The sequence below is a fragment of the Oreochromis niloticus genome, linkage group LG1 (genome assembly GCF_001858045.2).
Source record: "Oreochromis niloticus isolate F11D_XX linkage group LG1, O_niloticus_UMD_NMBU, whole genome shotgun sequence".
Taxonomy (NCBI): Eukaryota; Metazoa; Chordata; class Actinopteri; order Cichliformes; family Cichlidae; genus Oreochromis; species Oreochromis niloticus.
The window spans coordinates 31,455,759-31,478,526 of NC_031965.2; the positions used below are offsets into that span (position 1 = coordinate 31,455,759).

The window sequence follows — 22,768 nt, forward strand, 5'->3', positions numbered from 1 at the left end:
TCACACATTTAAAAAAATAAATAAAGATCTACTTAAGTTTCATTTTAAAACTTTTTTTCCTTTTTAAATCCACCATGCCCCACTTTATTATAGTCTTATTCATGTGCCAAGTTAAAAACTTTGTTTATTTTTGGACATGTGCCGAGAACCCTTAGTGACTACATGGCTGAAATACCAACCAGAAAACTTGCAAATTCGCTCCAACACTGCACACACGACAGCATCTGCAGAAAAATTCCTACACTGGCACAAAATACACAAGACTTGACATTTCACCCTTCAAAATGGGCTTTATTTTTAACATTTACAGGAACATCACTGACATTAATTTTCCACCTGTTACATATGTATACACTGTACAGATGAAAGAGGAAAAAAATCTAAATCCTAATCTCTGCTCTGAGACTTCTCTCATAGAGAACAAGGCTCCAATCAGTGATAAGCTCCAGCAGTGCAGAAAAAGTTTGCACAGGTGTCAGAATACCTGCAACAGTGGAAACGACCACAGACCAAAAATGGAAGTTGTCAGGTGAGAGGTACTTTAAAATTTGTCCTTATACGGTCACCTAATAATCACAACCTAATCCATGATTATTAAGGTGTGATTAAGTTAAGTAAAATATATAATATATATATATGTATATTTATAATGCTGATGCCGACATCTGTATTTTGTAGTTTGTTATTTCCCATTTTTGGATTATAAAAACAAACAAACAACAACAATCACTTTGTATTTAGATTGGTAAGCTTTTGGTTTTTGGGAATATAATGGAATCAAGGATCATCTTTTTATTTATTTTTTTCCTTTACATACATTGATGCGTCAAGGTTACCAGCCTTGTGCCTCTTCATTTCCCATCATCTGTTAACTGTTCCATGTGTCACTATGAACATTCAGTAGTAGCTGCTGTTGACAAAAACTTACTTCATATAGAGTAAGAGGACAAGGAGTACCCAAAACGTACGCTTTCATGAACTCTGTTTCATTTTCTTAGAAAGGGAGAATAGTTTGTAATATGTTTAAAGTACAATAAATAATAATATTTTGATCACAACTGTTTTGTTATCTTGTGCCTGGATGGAAATATTGCAAGTTACACTTTCATTAAAGGCAGCGAGAATCAATACCTGCTTCACCTAAATCATAGGATATCCAATGTGCCATGATGGGCAGAGAAAAGGTTTTGTAAACATAAAACATAATTTAGTTTTACTCATCAACACAATGAGTGACAGACTTAAAAACACTGCATATGAAATTCTTCACATCACACACACTTACCTTAAAGAAAACAGTCAAACTTTTCCAGTATTTCACCTCATTGACCCTATGAATGCATGGAGTGCTCCACCAATCAGCTTTACAACAGCAGCCATTGTACAAGTCCCCCTTCATGAATGTATCTGGCATCTACCCTGCATTAGCAATGCAGACCATTCTTTACAACTACAGCGGAGGAGCAAATTTGTATTCTGTAACACAAAACCGATGTCTCCCGACCGACAAATTAGCACTCACTGTGACTTCAAATGGGGAGGAAAATAAAATAAAAAACAAAACCTAAATGTTTCCTGATAGGTTCACTTGGGGATGAAGCAAAAGGTGCAGCATTAGTTATGCAAGTATGCAGTAAAACATGAGACTTTTACAATGGCTACATCTGTTTCTGTAAAACATACTGTAAAGACACTTACACAGTTTGATGGGAAATTATGCAAACCTGTTCACAAAGAGCAAAGAGTCTGGTTTTGATGCAGCTGCACAGTAGGTTGACATCTATACTGTTGATGTTACTACCAAGACTATGCTACTTAGGTATTTTACACAGAAGCGTACGTACAGGTTGGATGAGGATTTGCACACTGCATTACTTCCTTAATGTGCGTTATGGAAAGCTCCCGTCATTTTCAGTGATTAAGAATAGCAAGACTCCTCTTTTCTTAAGGTAAATGAGGTGAGCAAGGTCTTCCCACTAGTTCATTGTGTTTTTGTTGCACATGTTTTGTCAGTCACTGCAACGCAACATGCCCTCCCGCCCATCATCTCTTTCCTCCCTCAACAGGGAGTGATTCCTCATAATGCCTACATTTGCTTCATCATCCACTACCAATGCTCAGCTGTGAGACACAGGGAAGCTACATAGGACTACATGAAGAACACAACACTTCAACTAATGCACAGTGCAAATAGGCTTCTCCCCCTTTCTTCCATCTCTCCAGCCTCCAGAAACGAACAGGCATTGAGGAGAGTAAGAGGGGAAAGGGTTAATTTCTGGACAGTGCCCCTGCTGGCAGGCAGCCGTTCTTCTTTTAGTTTAATTTTTGGTCTTCCTGGAACTTTTCTGCCTTGGGGATGGGGGAGGTGGAGTGACTAAGGAGCAGGGGCAGGAGGGTAGGGGTCTTGGGAGAGGGTTCTACTTGTACAGGCTCATCGTCGGGCTCTGGTACATGCACATATAAGCATCACACAGGAGGCGTCGGGCCTGGCCCTGGATGCTTTTGGGATCAAGGGTGTGCAGCTCCTCTGGGGTCATTTTCAGGTAGGTTTCCACTTCCGGACAGGGAGAAACTTGCGGGATGTTGAAACCATTCTGCCCTCCTGAAAAGTCGCAAGCAAGGTCATTAGAGACAGCAGAATGGACACAACAAAGCTAGGTCATGACTAAAATGCCTCTTCAATTTCAATTAAATGCAATCACTATCAGTTGATACAAATTTTACAACAACATCCTTAAAAAAAGTGAAACTATAAAGCTGTTCTCAAGTTACCAGTGGACAGTAGCACAATCTCATAAGAAAGCAACAAAAATGCTACATAGCAGCTTATGCACTAGTGGTTAATTAAATATTTCTTGGCATCTTAACAAACAATTGTTTGCTTATTTGTATAAATAGTTTTTAAATTATTGTGGATCATAGTTTTGACATTAAACAAAGAAGAAGTTTTTTTTTTGTTTGTTTGTTTTTGTTTGTTTTTAAATGGTAGTAACTTCAGTCAAAATTTACAAAAACAACATCAACAGGCCATCATACGCACCATCACGGTCGGCCATGCTGTCGAAGAAGAGCCAGGCTGAATCTGCGCTGCCATACTTGACGAAGGCCACGTAGTGACTGGTTTCGATGCACAGCACGGCGAACAGCTCCATCCTCTGGCGGGGAAAACTGCCCTGACGGCCTGTACTTTCTTGTAGCTCCTTGGGAACGGACAGTTTGCCGTGTCGATGGGCTTTTCTCCTCGGATGGAGGTGAACCTAAATCAGTACAAGCACATATGCCCCGCATCAGACACCATTTGTTACAGTGGCCTTTTAGTGACAAACAAAAGATGTTAAACGTGTTATTAGAGATATACCACAGTTATATGAGAAATATATAAAGGAGATTACAGGAAACCAAAGTCTTCCAGGAATCATACTGCCATACAAATTATTTGGGGGAAAAAAAATGCACAGAGTTTGTTAAACTTAACACTGAACCACTAGGATTTCTTTGGATTTGGCGCCACCAAATGGATGATTCTGGCATAGACTTTAAAACCTGTTTCTGGTTGAAGTAATGTTGCACAAATGCCTCGAATTATTTACCTGTGTATTGCACTTTTCACAGAACTGTTTAATCTTGCCAGCAGTGATGTCCCCGTCCTCATAACAGTCTCGGCACTCATAGAGAGCCAGGCCTCCGCAGATACGACATTCCCTTGGAGCTGGATAAGAAAACACAAACCTTTATCACTGCCGACACACTGTACCAAAGTTAAATTCTTCAAAAAGTTGAGAGCACGCTGGAAAGCAAGAAAAAATGGTTCCTTTATCTCAGCTGAGCTGAAGTGACAACTGAGTGGAAATTCATTACCAAATGCCACATACAGCTTTGAATCACCACTGTCCAGCACATTACACATCTAGACTGGAAATAAATATTAGCTACTCACTGTCTTCAAGAAGATCTGTGATGTCCAGCTCCAAGGAGGGGAAAATTTTGTTGAACATTTTGAAGTCTTTGCCAAAGCGGGGCATCTGGATAATTAGGCAGGAAGGAGCCTAACAGAGAAAGAGAACCCATAGGTGGTCATCTATAAATGTCCAAGTCATAAAACAGGAACAGACTATCATGCTACAGACAAATAAGAGGAATTAAGTCTTTCACAACAGGAAAGAAAAAGAGGATATTAAATACATAATATACAGTTCAAACTGTGTAATTGTTAATATCTGTAAATATATGTCTTATTTTAAAGGAAAGGTGCGACTTCTATAGCACATGCTGGAGTAAAACTGAAAAACGTTTCTGGTCAAGTAAATTAAACACTCCAAAAACATTTATAAATAAGTACATGTCAATGTAATATTTCAGTTACGACCTCTTAATTCAAACTCTTTCTTTTCTTTGAATCTTAAAAAAAAAAAAAAAAAAAAAAAAAAAAGATAAATTAGTATATAAAATGTTTTTAGACTTGCAAAAAAAGTTTTCAAACAAACAGCTGGTTAGAGTCCAGATTTTGGATACATTTTTGATATATACTTACATTTGGTCAAAGACTACCCAATTGACACCCACCAGACCAGTCAATGCATAATAATATCAAACTTTTAAAGTGAAAATAATTCAAATAAACCTCTGCAAACTTTAGGTCGCTGTTGATGAAAGACCATTCCAGGAGCTGCTGGATGGTGGGAACTCCGACCTTGTCCTTCTTATCCATGAAGATCTGGTAAAAATAACAGTCTTGGACCTTTTGACCTGCTGACCTAGAAAACAACAGTAAAGTCTTTGTTCATTTATCTTCCTTCCTCAAGGAAAAACTAATTGTGTACAGCTCTTGGAAGCTCTTTATGAACTATGTGCTTTTTACTGAAAAATGATACAGCAAAGAGCAATTTTTACTTATATTAGCTGAAAAATACCAGTACCAATATTTGTAACAATTTATAAAAGAAGTAAAAAATAGTCTCCGAATTTGTGAAATATGAGCAGGAGGTGAAAGATCAACATAAACAGAAATTTTTAACATGTTTTTAAAATCAGGCAGTTTGACATTTAACAGCTCAAAATCTAACATTTGTTTTACTATATCTGCATGTCTCTGATAGACTGTAAAATCAGATTAAAGATTGTCAGTAGCATTCATTCCGAGGTGGGCAACTTGTAATGACGCAGCTTAACAACTCATGTACAGCAAAACAACAGTCATAAATGATGACATCCAACTCTTTAAGTCATATAGTCTGCTCATCGGAATTTCAAAGATTTGTAAATAAAACCGCAACATTAGTTTTCAGTCTGTCAAAAAAATTCCCACAGTCCAACCACTTTGCCCATGTTGTAAGCCACAAAGGTTCCAGTGTTAAGAACTGTGGTATAAATTTACATATTACAGATTTAGACACCTGGTTTAGTGCTGTTGTGACTATAGTTCCACTGTCTGGTAATGCACTGATAATCAGGGGGAAGTTCTTTATGGCACATCATAACCCTAACCTTTAATGTGATTTTTGTGTGAAAAGTATTGAATTGTTTCAGACATTTTTTTTTTTTTATTCCCATCCCTAACTAATTCTTTACGAAAAGCAAAGTAATAACATGTTTTAGCAATTAAAGACTGTTTACATGGAGGGATGGTGCTTTCTGGATATTTTGTTTAATATATTTTGCCAACAGTTTTTCTGGCATAGCTGTTTTACTACATATTCTTAATTAATATTAGGTAGAACAAATTTGTGGTTTATCTGAATCATTACACCTTAATTTATTCCACTGTGTGTCCCTGTGTGAATCCAAAAGACCACCTTTGGCATGAAGAAATGCTCAACCTGATAAAGTTTAAACTAAGCATCAGAATGGGAAAGAAAGGTCGTTTAAACGACTTTCAGCATAGCATAGTTGTGGGTACCAGACAGCCTGGTCATAGTATTTCAGAAACTATGGCTCTATTGGGATTTGCCCACACAACAACGTCTAGAATTTACAGAGAATGCTTTGAAAAATAGAAAATATTCAGTGAGAAGCAGTTCTCTGGATAAAAATACCTCACTGCCAGGTCTCTCTTGGAAATGAGATTTTTAATCTCAATGAGATTTTTTTACCTGGATAAATAAAGGACTAATAACTGATGTCAGAGGTCAGATGAAACTGCTTCAAGCTAATAGCAAGGACCCAGTAACTCAAATAACCACTTGTTTAAACCAGTGTATGCAGAAGAGCGTACCTTGGTCAGAGCCTAGAGTTCTAGACCACACTAGAGGTAACACTTTTGTCACTAAGAATGGGAAACCAATGCTGCAAACCACAAAGGTTCATCAAAACTGGCTAATAGAATATTGCCTCATCTCATAAGTAATTTTCTTTCAGTTTACAAGATTCACATGGATGTCTAGTTGACAAAAAAATGCATGAATTTTGTTGATATCATGTCAACATCTTGGAAGAATTTTTCAAAATGTATATAGTATATTAACCAAGTACTATCAAGGTGTATTTAATGAAGTGGCCAGTGAGCATACATTCTCTCCATGGCTTAATCAGTTTTCTTCTTGGTGTCTGAGACAGTCACTTTTGGAGTAGTAAAATATTTACATTTTACAAAACCTATCAGTTTGGGTATTTTCTTTTGGTATTTGGTTTTTTTTTTTAATCTTGAAAAAAAAAGTAAATTACATAAACCTGTATTTCCTTGGAATTTACAGATTTTCACATTTAGTTGTAAGTTATATGGCCTTTACCTTAGCTTGAGCAACGGATCCACCCTCAGTATGTGATGGAAAAGGATATTGAGGAACTCCTCAGGATCTGCAATGCAAAATTAACTGAAATGAGTTCTGAGGCAATGTTTCTGCACAAATGCCACCATAAACTGTTCAAACTATGAATGTATGTATATAGTATATTAATGATTTGGTATGTAGGCGTCTTCTTTTTTAAAGCATTTATTTTGAAATTTGTCACATAAAATCTACATCCTTAACCAGACACAAAAGCAATACTAGTAGAATACTAGTAATTCAGACAACTTCCAATATCAATTTCCAAACCCATGACAATGAGCACAAGAAAAAAAAAAAAACCAAAGTCTCATACCTTTTTCTTCAGATGTAAATCCAGAAGCAGCTTCTACTTTCTCCAAGATCCTTCTTAGCTTCATAACTTTAGTGGCACAAACATATCCATGTCTAGAAAACAAAGTGGTCTAAATACTCCAATACAGTTTAGTCAATACAACTACAGTTTAGCTTTTCAGAAGCAGTTTGCTTCACATCTAAATTCAGGTTTTGATGGATGGAATAAAAAAGTATTCTTTTATTTAAATGAATGAGCTCTAATTTAAAATTGTTCAGCACTGTTCCAACACAGACTTACGATACTGCAAGAGTTAAATACATGGATCTGAGTATCTTTTAAGACTTACATGCGAAGAGGGTTGACTATCTCTGTACGCAGCAGCTCTTGGGTCTCTCTGTAATATTCTACGTCAGTCTTTGATCGTGGCCTCAGCAGAACCGTGTCCAGTACAGAACTGAAGGAAAACAAGCTGCAAAGAAAAGCATGCACCAAAGGAATTAAAATGAAAAAAATAATAATAATAACCTGCCTGTTAGCTAATTGCCATACAATGGTTGTCTTTGTTTACTAAAAAAACAGACCCAAAAGTATCACAGTTGGAAATATAACTAGCTTGATGGCTGTTTATCCACAAACAAGAAGACATTTTCTGATAGTAGAGTTAAGATGTTCAGATGTTTCATTTCAATTTTAATCTAAACCTGGAACAAAAAGAAAAATAAAACAAAAAACAGAACAAATAATTCACTAAAAGCTACTGGTCAAATATCCGTTTTCAACATTTGTATTAGATCATGGATACCTAGTTGTAAAACGTCATATGATGCATATAACACAATTTGTTAAGTTACATTAGTGTCTATTTTGTTAATTAAGCATCACATGGGATTGTGTGAATCTTGAAACTTCCTTACTGTACAAAGACATTCAGCCCTCAGACTGAATTTAATAACTACAACAATAGTCCAAGCACTATTACAGGGATTTCTACTATTCTAGATTGACTGCTTCACCTAAAATGATTGTTGACAGAAACTGCTATACAACTACCTCCCAGTCAGCTCACAGCTGGAGCTCATCCTGGTCAAAGCTTTAAAATAAAAAAAACTATTAAGTTACTGCCTTAAGGCAAGGGCTGACGAGGCTCTGTGCAGTCAATCAATAATTAAAGTGCACATAGGGCAATAAAACAAATTTCATATATTATAGATGAAAAAGTATTTACCCTTACACCTAAAGAGTACTGACCAGAAGAGGGTTGAATCCAGGTAGCAGGAGTTGTAGTGACCCTGAATGCCTTTCTTCTTTCCCACCATGACATCCAGACCATCATTTTCTGTGCGTGGAGGTGTGTTCTCATGTACCACCTCACTCAGGTAACCCCCAAATGCTGCAGAAAATACACATAGTACAAATGTAAGCACACAATTTGTGAGACCATTAGTTAAACTAATCATTTTAATTATTGATATGACTCACCAATGGAGTTGCAGCGCTCTATGGGGTTGGAGGAATGGTGAAGGGACGGGAAGCGGGAATCAGGCCGGCAGCACTTCAGCTTCACAAATAGGGCTTTTTTAGGGGGACAGGTGAAATAACGTGTGCCTTTGAATGTGCCATCAGTGCAACCAGGGCACTCTTCTTCCTGGAATTGCAAGGTCATGTGATTAAATTGTTGCAAGGTACTACAAACATGTACTCTAAAAAAGTAAAATTTTCTTTAACTTCAAACGTCTGGGTACCAAGGACTGCCTGATCGTGTACTTCTTGACCATAATGTGGCTGTTCAGTATCTGATATACTGAATTTCATATACCTAGTCTATATAGAAGTCAGTATGTGTTAACCATATGCATACTGTCTGTCTACCAATATATTATTTACCAAGGCAGTGTTTGTTCAAAATGTTTGCAATGATAGCACCATATATTTACACTATGTGCAAAATGGCAATAATATGATGAGTTGAGCACTACATGCTTTGCAATTTTTCAGGCTCACAACAGACAGGAAATGCAATAAGAATGGGGGAAGGGTAGGACAAAAACATCAACAAATTAATATACTGCATAATACTCGCAAGACAAGCAGTATCTCTAATTCCTGTCCCTAATTTTACATCTTTGTGTCGTCTCACCAGCTCCAGACCAGCCAGAGGCTCCAGTAGGCCAGGAGGAAGACCCACCCAACGGATGACACCACACAGAGGAGGGTTCTCTTTCACCTCTACCAGAGACCCCACCTCCAAACCTGGTTGTCCTCGAGGAGGTGTTGAAGGCCGTGGTGAGGGAGGAGCAGCAGATGAAGGGGACTCTGATTGCTCTCCCATCACTGACTGAACAGAGAGTGACAGGGGTCCATGGCTCATGCTGTCAATAGGCCCAGGCTTACGATTGAGACTGAAGGGCAGCGAGTGAAATTTGTTGTCGCTGGACAATGAGGCAGAGGGTGGGGCCCTGGACGGTGGAGAGGACTGGTTGAAGTCAGGGGGTGTGTCAGTAAGTGACTTGGCAGGGTCCTCCCCAACTGCATGAGAGAAAACAAAACCCAAAACTTAATATGTTTTTTAAAATTATATTCTGTAGGCTGTGTGTAGGGCAGAGACTGTAGAGAGGTCTTTAGGGAGTAAAACTGTAAATGCTTGTTTTATTCAATTTTTACCACATGCAGCAGATCAGCAGATGGTTTCAGATGGTGATGAATTACTACATGGTAAACACCATTTTTACAGCATTTTTGGGCATTTTCACACAAGTGACGCCAAAGCTATCACACATCAGTGATACATCAGTAACACGTGGAAACAGTAGAGCTCAACCATTAAGAGTCTTTTCATGACCAGGACTGAATTTTACTGTTATTTACTGATCAAAAACTAAGAAATTTGTTGTAAAAATGTAGTAAATGGCATCTTTTTCTGAAAATGTAGGTGCAGGGAACTTTGAGACACATGAGAGCCAAAGTAGTGCCATCTATTCATTCATTTTGCTGACAATCTGTAAAAAGAAAATAATAGAAGTAATTCTCAAATATTGGACCAACTGATCAAGCTGAAGAAAACATGAAAATGAACAACAAAAGCTGAGATGGACCAGATATTTGTTATTTAAATGAGAAGAAAATACCAAAATAAGAGGCATCTGTGAAAGGGTATACCGTTGAGTAGATACTGGCAAGCAAAAATAATTATCTATGTCTTTTAGATATTATGTAAAAAACAACTGTCCATTGCTGAGCAATATTCTATATTTGGTGTGAAAATGCCCTCAGCTGTGGTGTGAGGTTAAGTAATTGGATATAATTCAATCAATTTACTGGCAGAATCAACTTACAGATTTTCCATATGCCACAATGAGTCAGCTTTATTTGATAATTTTGAAAGAAAAAAATCAAGTTGTGAACAAATATTTCATGAAATGAAGTACACAATGAAATACTGTACCATTAATTCAAACCATGTGTTTGTGAAATGGGACTTTTCAGATGAATTCCCTATGTTCAGGACAGTTCAGTCACTATGTAATATCTGATGCAAGCTGGAGATTCTGGTAAAGTCACCACAATTTACATTTGCATTTCCACTGCTGTAAATATGTTTCATGCAAATCCTTGAACAATGAATGACTTGAGTGACTGAAAAGCTGAAAACTGGAACTTTACACACCACCTTTTTACAGAAGTGGGAAGTTACTGAATTTATTCCCCATTACCCTTTACAACGTTCAATATACACAGCCCTGTTAGAGGACTTTGACACTTTTTTTCTTCTTGAAATTCAATATGGAAAACTGAGTAATATAAGGAGCATAACACAATAGAAAGCCACTTAGTTTTTAGCTATTTTAGTTATAAAAATTTAGTTCAGTATTTATTATCTATGGATTTTATTGCTCTTGCCACCTAGGGTGCATGCTACACAACAACCTCAAACAATCTGTAACGATGTGACTTCATAAATCAATCTCACAGTTTCATTGCCCCTCTCTGATTTTTTTCTACAAATTGTTATCCTCTAAATTGTAAAAATGAAGAAATAAACAGACACCATTACACTGTGGTAACATAGTTTATCCAGAGAGAGAATAAACAACAAATACATGTTTATTCATTGTGTCTCTCTGAATTTTAAATGTACCAGTGACACAAAAGTGCGATATAACCAGTGCTGACTGAATTGTCATGACAGAATTCACCTTCAAGCTTGTGCATCTCCAAATGAACTCTTCCTGTACTGAAAGAACCACAGAAATTTGTAACCTTGTCTGCTGACTTTGATACAAATGAGAGCACCAGTGCATAAAAGGCCCAAAATATGCAGGGCAACCCTGAGGAAGATGAAAATGATTACACATTCACAGGATGAGTAAGCAGTTGTGAAAATGGCACATCAGCTATTTGTGACTGTCCTAATTTCAAACAGCATGTGAAATTACCTGAACTAAATGCATTACTGAAATAATACAGAAGGTTTTCAAATATTATTTTGCCATGACACGGCAACATCACAAACAGCTATAGACAGCAAGTTCTGCTTATGATTAGTCCATATTTGCCATGATATTTAGGCACATGAACACCTTTTCCTGCATGTCTTTTAATCTCATTTATATTTTCTTTTACTTTGTGATTCTGTCACTGGATCCAAGGACAATAAATATTCTTAAAGAATTTATTCACAACTGCTAGTGATGATTGGTGATGAAACGAGCAGTGGAACAAGAACAAAAACAATCAACTTGTTTTCCTACACCATGAGAAACACATAAACAAGACAACAAGCTGACAAAAATTAGCCAAGCCTGACTCCACAAACCTAATCTTTTACTAATGCTTTTGCTGTCAAATTTGCTGAACCACCATCAGTAGCAAAAAACAAAAACATCAGAAAGTTAAGGAGGCATTTGCAGCACAAAGCATCAATAAAAGCCTTTAGAAACACCAAATAGCTCATGCAGGTAGAATACCACAAAGAAACACTGAAATTGTTTATAGGGACAAGACTACTGGAAAAGTCCTTACAGCAAGCTACTGCAGCAAACTACTTGATGGCATTTCTCTGTATAAATACTGTTTACTTAAATCTGGTTGCAACTTTTTGTTTCCAGAAACTTGGGGGGAAAAAAAACTCACCAAGTTATCCTTCTTTTGCAAAGTCAATCACATAACCTTTTTTTTGTCCCAAAGTTTATGACTCAGAACTCAGACACTTGAACAAATCCACTCTGGAACTGTTTTGTAAATCTTTTTGCCTGTTTTTCTTTTGTTTACATTTTTAGTCTTTCTTGGATAGCTGCAGATAACCAGGACGGAGCAGGGAAATTACATGCAGCACAGGCTCTGGCCAGCAATAAATTGGAGCAAATTGAGGCAACTGTTGTTTTGATTAGGCACTGTATGAATAAAATTCAATTGAACTGAATAAATAAATCAAATGAGTATCACGTCGTTCACCAAATTCTACAACACTCTCTTGTATATTACCCATACCTCACGGCATACATTTGGTGGACCTGTTTATTTATGGCAACTCACAGTACCAGAGTGTGGATGTCTTTTACTATAGAGGGAATGTGGAAATGGAAACCCTTATTTTGCCACTGCAAATGTATTAAAACTCTGCAGTACCTCTAAAGCTTGGTTTAATGAAGCAGATTAATATGTAGTTTGTAAACAGTAGCTTGCCTTTAAGATGGTGACATCCCATGAGTACTTTTTTTTTTTTTTTTACTTTTTACCTTCATCAATGTACCATGTGCTTTTGGATTTGGGCTGGGCTGGGGGATCAAGAGAGCTGCCATTTAAAGTATAGTAAAACTCAGACTTGCTTCTACTGCCACATTGGTGACCTAATCCTGTAAATACAGCAAGTACATGAAAAGAGAAAGTACAGAGAGATAAGCATAATGTGCAAGTGTGCACACTGTACCAGTGTATGTGGTTTAACTTCTCTCACCATGTTTCGACACTGAACAAAGGAAACAGACATCTACAACTCTAAGGAAAAGATCCATCATGAACGGCAACAAAAAGTTAAAGAGCAGGGTAAGAAGCACTGCATTCACAACAAGTCAACTTAAGCAATCTGTATTATTTTCTTTTATGTGGGACTTTCCGCATCATCCGTATCATCCCTGATTTTACTCATCTACAATATTACAAGCTTCAACAAGAATTATCTGCAACAAATAAAAGACAGCTATAACTGACTTATATAGTGTATAAAAAGTGGAAATGCGTAGGACAAAGAGGAGATTTGTAACTTTTTATATTTTTGCCTTTACAACCTGGCAAATTTGATGGAATGCCCCTTTAAAGTAAACCCACTGTGATATTTCCATAGTATAAAAGTAAAACCTCATCCATTGGTTTGTGAACTCCTAATTAAGATGAGCATTGTTAGGATTTTGGGTTCTTGGGGTTTTGAAACCAGATGTCACGAGCAATGACATCTGGTCTATCTAAGATCTTTTCTGACATATTTACACTACGGATGTTCCTCAAAAGACTTTGTGTCTAAAAGACTAAAATCCTTCAACATTTAAGACCGAGACTTTCTTTGCATCAAAATACTGAAGAGCAGCTCTGGTAAACACACCTGTCATCTGTTTATTTTCTTCCTCACTCATTTAAAGCTTTCATTTATAGAGAGCAAGTCCTACAGAGAAAGCATGTTAATGATCAAAAAGCTGTTAAGACCACAGTCACCAAGAACAGCATTTGTGACACACTACACCATAATGGATTGAAATCTTGTAACACCTGCAAGGTCCTAATGCTCAAGAGGGTATATCTACTTGCCTGTATGACTTTCTAAATGTGATCTAAATGATTCAGAAGAAAGTGCCATGGTCAGAAGAAACCAAAATTGAGCCCTTTTTGTTTGGAGGAATAGTAAGACCCAAAGAACACCATCCCCACAGTCAAACGCAGAGTTAGAAACATTATATTTTGGGACTGTTTTGACAGTACAGTGAGTACAGGACAACTTCACAGTATTGAGGGGCCATGTTTTGTAAAATCTTGGACGAGAATCTCCTTCCCTATAAAAGAACACTGAAGACGGGTCGTTGATGGGTCTTCTAAAATGACAATGACCAAATCATACTGTATTCTATTCTTCTAAAGAAGAAACACATTAAAGTCATTGAGTTTTCTCGTCAGTTTCCAGGCCTTAGTCCAATAGAAAAACTGTGGAGGAAGCTGAAGCTTTAAGTTGCCAAGCAGCACCCAAGAAACCTAAGGTATTTAGAGAGTTTCTGTAAAGAGGAGTGAGCCAAAATCCCTCCTAAGATGTGTACAAACCTAGTGGCCAACTACACTAAACAACTTACTGCTGTGCTTGCCAGAAATGGTTTCTCTATCAAGTATGGTCATGCTTTGCTTGGCAATTAAATACTAAAATGAAACCCCCTAACAATTTGAGACTGTTCAATTCTCAGTAAATGAGGAAACTTACAAATTCAGCAGGGGATCAAATAATTATTTCCACCACTGTTTCCCTAATTTCTTTATTTTGTTACTACAGTTAAGCTCAGGGTTTCAACTACTTTAAACATTAATTTTAAGGCAGCATTTTCCATTCTTATCAGCGCTATTTAGCACTAATATGGTCATCTCAGGCAAAAAGTGCTGGCTATGAGCAAGTCACTCCCACCTGCTGTTCAAAACTCTTTGGAAAAGACAGCCAGTCAAAAGAACGACACATTAAAGGGAGGAGAAGCTAAAAGCATTTTTTCAGTGGATGAACAGAAGAGTTGCATCATGACTCAGATAAGATTTTGAAAAAGGATTATTTCAAGTTTTAGATCACACAGCTACTCTAAGAGAGTCCAAGAATAAAAATACAAAGCTGGAAATAACCATAAGTCCTCTTTAAGAGTTATCAGCACATCAAGCTGTGGTTATGTATGTAGGTAGCTGTGCATCATAACTTAGTGCACTACCTTTGCTCTTTGGTTTACTTTGGCTAGAGGACGACTTGTCACTGGCCGGGCCTCTGGGGGCAAAACTGTGCTTTTGGAGCCTTTGGTCCTGCATGGAATATTCTGTGAATTCCAAAAATACATCCATATTAGAGGAAATTCACATTAATGACCAGTGCAATTTGTTAACTGCATTAACAGTTAACTAGAACATCTAACTGCTGCTTAAGATATTCTAATTAACTGCAACTTATCTTGCCCCTCACTTGTCCCACAAGCTGTAACTTATAAAGAAACATTTTCACTGTCAAGTACCAAAACACAAGGAATTGGGAACCAATAAATAACACGTTTGGTTTAGTTTTGGTTCACGTTTGAGATAACACATATGTCCATGGTCAGATACTGTTAAATGGATGGTTTTAAAGAAAGGGGGCAAATTTGCAAATTCTTTAATGTCAATTAGTCTTGAATAGTCACCTGACTATTCAAACTTGAATACAACTTTGAACAGTCAGACAGAAGCACAGATAAGCAAATCAATATTCCACTGTGGGGAACAAAGAGCGAGAGTATCTCACTTGACTTTCAAAAACAAGTGAGCCATCAACACAAAAGGCTCTCTGTTCCCGCTGCAAGCAAAACACAAACTCAGAATGCTAGGAAGCAGCTTAGTGCTGGTCCAAGTGAGGCACAGCTGAATGTTATCAGGAAAAGAAATGCTAATGCTAGACAGAACAAACACAGTAAAAACCAGGAACAAATACTTTATAACTCACCTGGCATTACGTCACAGATTGGGACAAGTCGAGTGTGTTCCAAACTGGCAAAATTACACAGCAGCTTTCCATCAAACACACCATCCCAGTCCCCGATAGGATTGTCCTGAAAGAGTTGGAGACATGACAACCTTGTAACCCTCTTAGATGCTCCTCAGCACTGGAACACTGATTAAAGTGGTGCCACACGTGGTACTTCTCCTCGTATTTTTTTGATGTTCAACAAGGTCTGCTGTATCCCACTCTATCTAAAGATTTTGCTTAAACTCGATCCTCTGTGTTATGATAAACCATAAACCATGCTCATCTCATCTTTTTCCACATTAACCATATCTTCCACCTTAGGTCCTCCTCCACCTGAAAGCTCCACTGTCTCTGCAAGTACAACCACGGTATTCTTCTTCTTCTCCTCTAGTTTGGAATCCAGTAATATGCTTCAGAGGGATAACCTAAGATAAGCTTGAAGCCAGTGCCACTAGCTAGAGAAGGCAGGGCGAGGCTGGACGCAGAGTGAGGCAGAGCAGTGGGCTCTCCTCAGCTGCCTGCTGGCCCTTTGCCATGCTGTTGGGTCATACAGCACTAAGTCTTTACCTCACTCCCCGCGTGACTGTCTTGCCTTTGTGTGGGAGGCTCAGATGCACCGAGTGGGCTGCTGCTGCAGCTGCTGGTGGTGCTGATAACGATCAGCAGTCAAACGCCTTATGTATTTCAATCTCTCTATCACTACAATACCACTCCCGCCTGACAACAGTAGTCATAGATACCAGCTACTACAATCCAAGGCAACAAGACGCGTTCCTACACAGTAACTGTCAGAGAAAAAAGAAAATAACAAACACAGGCAAGTTGTACAGCAAACATGAGGCATTACCTGTGATAATTAAAATCTAAAATCTATGAGATCCACTTATTTTAATATAATCACTTATCTAATTGCATGCAAATTCCACATCAAATTGTTTATGGATAAAAATGATGGCAAATGGTAGAACATAGGTCTAAAAAACATAAAGCATGAAAACTGTAGCAGAGTAGACATTTTTTTCCCTTTTATTTTTTTCTATTTTTGCACCAAGTCCTAAAGTAAGAATCCCATCATGAGAGAGGATGTCTAAACTGGTTATTTTATCTGAGCCAGCAGTTTAAATCACTGAGTTTTACAGACTTCTTACTAGCAAAGACTTTACCCATAGTCTGCATCAAAATAGCAATACTGACACATTTCTTTATAATAGTTGACTGAATGTGAAAAAAAAACAAAACAATGAGACACTTGAAACTGCACTGATTTTTCTTAAGACATCTCTGGCTGTTTGTCATTGTACTTCTTTGCACAAAGAAAAAAATTTGGAGGTATTTTAATTGGTTATTATTCAGTGGTTTACTGCAACATCCACTTGAGACTGAATTGAAATGTGTTTGACATGGTTGGCAGATGTAGTCCAACCACAGATAATAGATGGTCTGAATGTCAGTAACCACGAATGAACTGTATTCAAAGGAAATGCGATATATTTAAAATCATCATCATTTTCTTGCTTCTTCTAAAGCTCAAAGACAAAAACAAAATTATATTTTTTTTTTAATTCAAATGCTCAGTCAGTAGAAAAGGTTGTACAATAGCACATATGCATACTATACAACACATACTATTAGGCACTAAGGCATCTCAACTTACAATTACCTGACTGATAACAGTGGGTTTCCAAATTTACCGTTATTATTTACTTCTTAAAAGAAAAAGAGAATGTTTTTTCTGTATGATCTTAGAATATTATGTTGAATGTTTAGTGTTTTCCACAGACTGGAAGATGAACAAACTGATCCTTTATTCTAACCAGCAGTTCAGAGGCATTAAAAGTATTTATTGATTGTTTCTGCATCTGTCTAGGTGTACATCTGCAAATAGATTAACCAATTTAAAGGGAACCATTCTTACCATGTCAACTCCTACATAGTACCCCAAGCTCTCATTGCCGGGTAGCAGGTCACAAAAAATGATGGTGCCTCTCTCTGGTCCCTCCCTGGTCTGCACCAGGACCCTTGAGTTGATCTCCAGTGGAGGAAAGTCTTGATCCTCTTCCACCAGACCTATATTGTCTACCTCCAGCTCACCCAAAGGTTCGTCATCGTCATCCTCCCACAGTTCAAGCTTGTCCAAGGCTACAAACACACCACATTCATCCTCACAGCGGAAAAGCTGGCGGCCCTGGTAGGTGCCTTCCGTGAAGCCTTGACCCCGACCTTCCTCCTGGGATGCGAAAGTAGAGGAAAGTCAATGAGTCAAATTTAGAGAGCAAGTCAGAACAGGAGCAACAGAGATGAGCAACTTATTCTTATAATTAGGAGGACAGTTTGCAAAACTGCTTTCTCAGCGTTCTTGAGTAAAGGCGAGTCAACATCCTAGAGTTGTGAGAGCATCTGATCGATTACTGCAGCAGGAATATGACTTGACTTACTGTGATGATAAATGCAAAAATTTCTAGTACAGACACTGGATGATATAAGATATTGTGCATCTTTATCCACAGGCAGGTTCTTTGGATAGAAAAACTGCTGAATCACCATTACTGCTGGCAAAGCGAACATACTGAACTCTATGTAGTTAGGAGTATAAATCAGAATTTTATCACAAGCTTATATGCTAACTGAGGCAGCTATACTGAGGCGCAGTTTGAATGCTTTAGCTCCATCAGCCCACTCAAGAAGACAACAGCTGGAATCTGAAGAATACAAACAACAATGTACTGCAATAGACAAGCCTTTGTACTGTATTCAATTATTGTACTGCATGTACAGTCCAGAATGAATAGCCTAGTTCAAAAACTCAGATTTAGTAATGAGATTAAAAGGAACAGAAAATGTTGACCTTATCTTCTTACAATCATACCAGTTTAAACACTGCATCTCTGTTTTAGCCTTGAGTAAACGGTAAACAGTTATAGCCACTTCCTTTAGAAGTTTAAGTACTACCTAAGAATTTCAAATTTGTTAAATAAAACCTAAATTATCTGAAAATAAAACAAGCAATATACATTATTTAATCCCACATTTTTACTCGAAGCCATTAGATGCAAGCTTTGAAGCTTTACAGTTTGATTTTTCAGCGTTATATTTACATAAACTGTCATCATCTCACCGCTTTTAAACCAAGTGAATTGAAACAGAAGTTGTCAAGATGTGGCATCATCACTGTAAATGCAATATAAATGTGAATATTTAGCTTTTCATTTAGCTTCTGCAGCACTACTGTGTACCCTCAACAGTCATCAATACATCTTAAAAAAATCTTCAAAAAAGCTTTTTTATTGTTAACTATGCTATTTTTGTTATACATTATTTCCAAAAATAGCAACAGTTCAAGAATTCACCAGTGCTTTTGTGTAAGGCGAGGATCTGGGGATCTTTTTCCCTCCCAGTACGTAGGTAAGACTACTGAGCTTAAAATAGCAAATAAATGACACTTACACAATTAGACTGACAAAACTACATTCTTATCTATAGTCAGTTTGTAACACAACTAAAAAATGCTTGAGCACTTTCACTAATCAGGGCCATGAGATGTAAGCGGAAATGGTGGTACTTCTGTAACTTATTAAGTAAGTTATTGTGAAGAATAAGTGTTTTATTTGCTGGAATCATTTGCAGCAGTTTCCAGTTAGCCATCATGTCAAAAAAAAGTTGCGTGAGTCAAGCAAAAATCACCTGGTTTCAAACAGGACTCAAGAAACTGTTCCTGTTTTTTTGTTATTCCTATTTAGTTTTCAGTTCTTTACACAGACATAGACATAATAACTGGTTTTCAAGATTTTTTAAGGTCATGCTAAAAAGTAATACACTGGTTTTAGTGATTATTTTACTTAAATATTTGTCTCATATTAATTAGATCGAGAATGAAGCTGAAATAAAACCTTTTTTTAAGCTTGAAATGTTCTCATTTAAATTGTTAATTTTTTTTACATTTAAACAATTTTGCCAGTCCTTTAAATTTTATTTAAACTATAGTGGTCATCTCATTTTTAATGAACAGATCAAAAATCAAATTAAGAATCTACATAGATACCATGTTTTTACAAAAATGAGAATAAAACTGAAAGAGATCTCACCAGAAGTTCCACTCCAAACCAGATTCCAGACAGCGCTCTATCAGGAAGCAGTGAGCCTTTGAAGCGGACCACACCAGGTAGAGGTTCATCCCCTGAGCGCAGCTGGACGCGCACCTTGGAACCACAGTCAATATCACGGACACGCTCTAGCCGTGACTTGTTGCAGAGTAGCGCATACCGTTCCTCACAGTTAGTAATGGGAAAGAGCAATTCAGCCAGCTTCTCATCCAGCTCCAAGACGTCCCGCTCATCCAGGCTCAAAACCACGTTGGTTTGGTCCAGAATACGGAGACTTTTCTTTCCCTTGCATGGGGGCAGCGTTCTTCCTAGGCTGTTGCGCTCCTGACAGGCCTGGCCGAGACTGCCACGGGGAATCCTCAGGGTCTTCTGGGGAGGCTTCTCCACTGTACACTCCTTCACAACCATGTAGAACCGCCAGTCCTCCCTGAAGCCCCCACTGGGCTTCTCCTGGCTCCACAGGGCAGAGCTCATGTCTGCATGCTAGGCAGAAGCTCCAATGTCAAGGCAACCTTGACCTGTGGTCTAAGAAGAAACGAAAAAAATTAGGAAAAACCCCCCACCCAGAACACTTAAGGTTTGACCTAATAAGTGAAAGTGATGAGCTTACATTTCTGCAATGTAAATTAATGTGGTTAGACAGCTGCGGTTATGTGCTTTGATACCACAATAAGTTAAGCATTAATATAATTCATAACATTAACAATATTTCTACTCTAGCCCTTCCAAAGCACAAATCAGAACTGAACTAACAAGCACAACTGCTCATTCTGTCTAAAAGTACACTTGAGCAAAAAACAAACAAACAAAAAAACACACATTGGAACAGTTTCATTAATTAGATGCAAATAGATGTGTGATGAGCCATACTGAAATTAACCACGGCAAAACTCTGGTAAAACAGTCTTAACTGCACTGAGAGTTTAGAAAATCTCTGCTCCAGTTCGCTTGTTTTGGTTTCTTCTGAGAGATTGTTGTGCTCTTGTGTATTCTCCCTCATCTACATTCAGTAGACCAGTGATTTCTTTTTGAAAAATCAGCACTTTGTGTAACATTACTCATTGCTACTTATTTCAATTTTCTAAAAATAGAGAGTAAGCAGACAGTTGACTTATTCTGACACTCTGGGTAAGACAGATACCAGTCGTGTGGATTTCCCCTGATCACACCTCAGATATGATTTTTCAAACACCCGACAGAGTCAAGAGCACACAATACTTCTACATCCGTCAATTGTTTCAAACACGACAGCAGCTGCTGAACTGCGACATTTACTCCATCAATACGCTGTTGTTTTTAACAGCCTGAGTACCGTTAGATCATTTTTACAAGATTTTTTAAGGCTAACGCCATACATGGCTAAAGCCCAACACAGGTTGAAAATGAAAGTAATTTCAAACTGACACGCGCTGACCTGCTGTGACATTGAGTTAGCGGGGTCTTTCAGGTGACACCTACAAAGCGATACTATGACTTGCTTTAATCAACATTTTCCTTTGACAACATCAGCAGCGTGTCGCCGGGCAGAAGCTGTCAGTCAAAGGCCCTTTAAGAGAGGAAAGTGGCTAACGTACAGTGAGCTAAAATGCACCAGACAGTCATTTACGTCCAGTGCCAACAACACGGACACCTTACCTTTGATATGCGTGAATTCGGTTAGTGGCTACAAATGGCTGTCATTTCGAAGTCCATTCCAGTTAGACAAATGCTTCTGAAAACAGGTTAGACTGCTCTCGTAATAACCTCTGATTAGCTAAATGGACAGCTAATGCTACAATCCTAACCAGCTAAGTATCACGCTAAAGTTAGCCTAGCGAGCCGGTCAACAGCAACAAGGCTGGCAGAAGACTGCCACCTTCCTAAGTTTGCTAAAAACATTTAAATACATCTATTCTCCATGAGAAATATGTGAAATAATACAGTGTATCGCTACATCTATGAGATATATTATTTACAGGAGACGACCTCACTAAACTTAATGTATGACGTCCTCGTGCTCGCTGACAGACATTGGTTAGTCGTTTCTTTCTAAAACGCTGATTCGCTGTTTGTTTTGTCAATAACCAAGTCCCACTTTCTGGGGTTTTCCCACGGACGGCAGAAAGCGTAGTTAGGTTGGAGTGCGGCTTCCAAGGCAGATGATGCTCATCAGCTGCAGGCAGTTCAGAAATATTTATTCAAATAGAAGCAATTTTACACTATAATTATGAAATTAAAGAATGGGTATAAAATAAAATATGGCCTAAGAGTAAGAAGATTGATATTATTAATAGTAACATGTACTTAAGTATAAAATTGTTGGAGATCTGTCTGTGAAGGTTCTCAGTCTCAAATGCTGGAGATCATTTGTAATTTTCTCAGTATAACCAAACGGGTTCGTTATATGTTCTAAAATTTAAAGTGTCAAAGTTTTCCGAGACAATACAGCCTCCCCAAGTGGTCCAGTGAAATTTCTTCTTCTTGTTCTTTGGGCTGCACCCTTTAGGGCAGGGGTCGGCAACCCGCGGCTCCGGAGCCGCATGCGGCTCTTTTGTCCTTATACTGCGGCTCCGCGTGGTTTGGGAAAATAAATTAGAAGTATTTAGCTGAAGTGTATTTTATTTATGTTAGTTCTTTTTAACTCGTAGTTCTAAATTGGAAGATTGTTGTGATTTTGAAATATAAAAATAAAATTATATTCTATTATTTTTTTCATCGCTCAAAATAAGAGTCACACTCGCGGAAGCCGGTATACCCGCCGAAACGCCGTGCATTTATCGAGACTTTCAACCCCAGGTAGGTCAATTATGGATCTTCGGATCCACATTATGTCAGCAGCTGTTCTCCACCGTGAACTATGATAAAGACAAACACCGTGAGTAAACTGACTTCGTATATCCCC

The 22,768-nt window shown here is 37.9% G+C and overlaps 1 protein-coding gene across 4 annotated transcripts; it reads right to left on the minus strand.

Moving 5' to 3' along the window:
* Nucleotides 1-270: 270 nt before the first annotated feature.
* cyld (cylindromatosis (turban tumor syndrome)) lies at nucleotides 271-21,886 on the minus strand. 4 transcript variants are annotated; one of them, XM_003437542.5, is made up of 17 exons: nucleotides 21,523-21,886; nucleotides 19,870-20,412; nucleotides 17,703-18,014; nucleotides 15,764-15,869; nucleotides 15,006-15,107; nucleotides 12,798-12,914; nucleotides 9,200-9,588; nucleotides 8,542-8,707; nucleotides 8,311-8,452; nucleotides 7,409-7,531; nucleotides 7,081-7,172; nucleotides 6,726-6,792; nucleotides 4,622-4,754; nucleotides 3,938-4,046; nucleotides 3,591-3,709; nucleotides 3,041-3,257; nucleotides 271-2,602 (listed from the first exon to the last, which is right to left on the minus strand). In XM_003437542.5, the coding sequence occupies exons 2-17, from the start codon at nucleotides 20,359-20,361 to the stop codon at nucleotides 2,418-2,420; spliced, it is 2,871 nt and encodes a 956-aa protein (XP_003437590.1). In that variant the 5' UTR covers nucleotides 20,362-20,412; nucleotides 21,523-21,886; the 3' UTR covers nucleotides 271-2,417. The 4 variants fall into 4 exon arrangements, with proteins under 4 accessions (XP_003437590.1, XP_025763401.1, XP_005447711.1 ...); XM_025907616.1 differs by lacking the exon at nucleotides 15,006-15,107; XM_005447654.4 differs by lacking the exon at nucleotides 12,798-12,914 and having other exon boundaries at nucleotides 21,523-21,885.
* Between the last annotated feature and the right edge of the window lie 882 nt (nucleotides 21,887-22,768).

Bases quoted from the DNA above. Each gene is read 5' to 3' on its own strand.
- cyld (XM_003437542.5), bottom strand. From the start codon at position 20,361: ATGAGCTCTGCCCTGTGGAGCCAGGAGAAGCCCAGTGGGGGCTTCAGG. The intron at 4,755-6,725 runs GTAAAGGCCATA...GTTGTTTTCTAG, and splicing joins GATCCGTTGCTCAAGCTAAG to GTCAGCAGGTCAAAAGGTCC. The intron at 4,047-4,621 runs GTTTATTTGAAT...TTTCTCTGTTAG, and splicing joins GCGACCTAAAGTTTGCAGAG to GCTCCTTCCTGCCTAATTAT.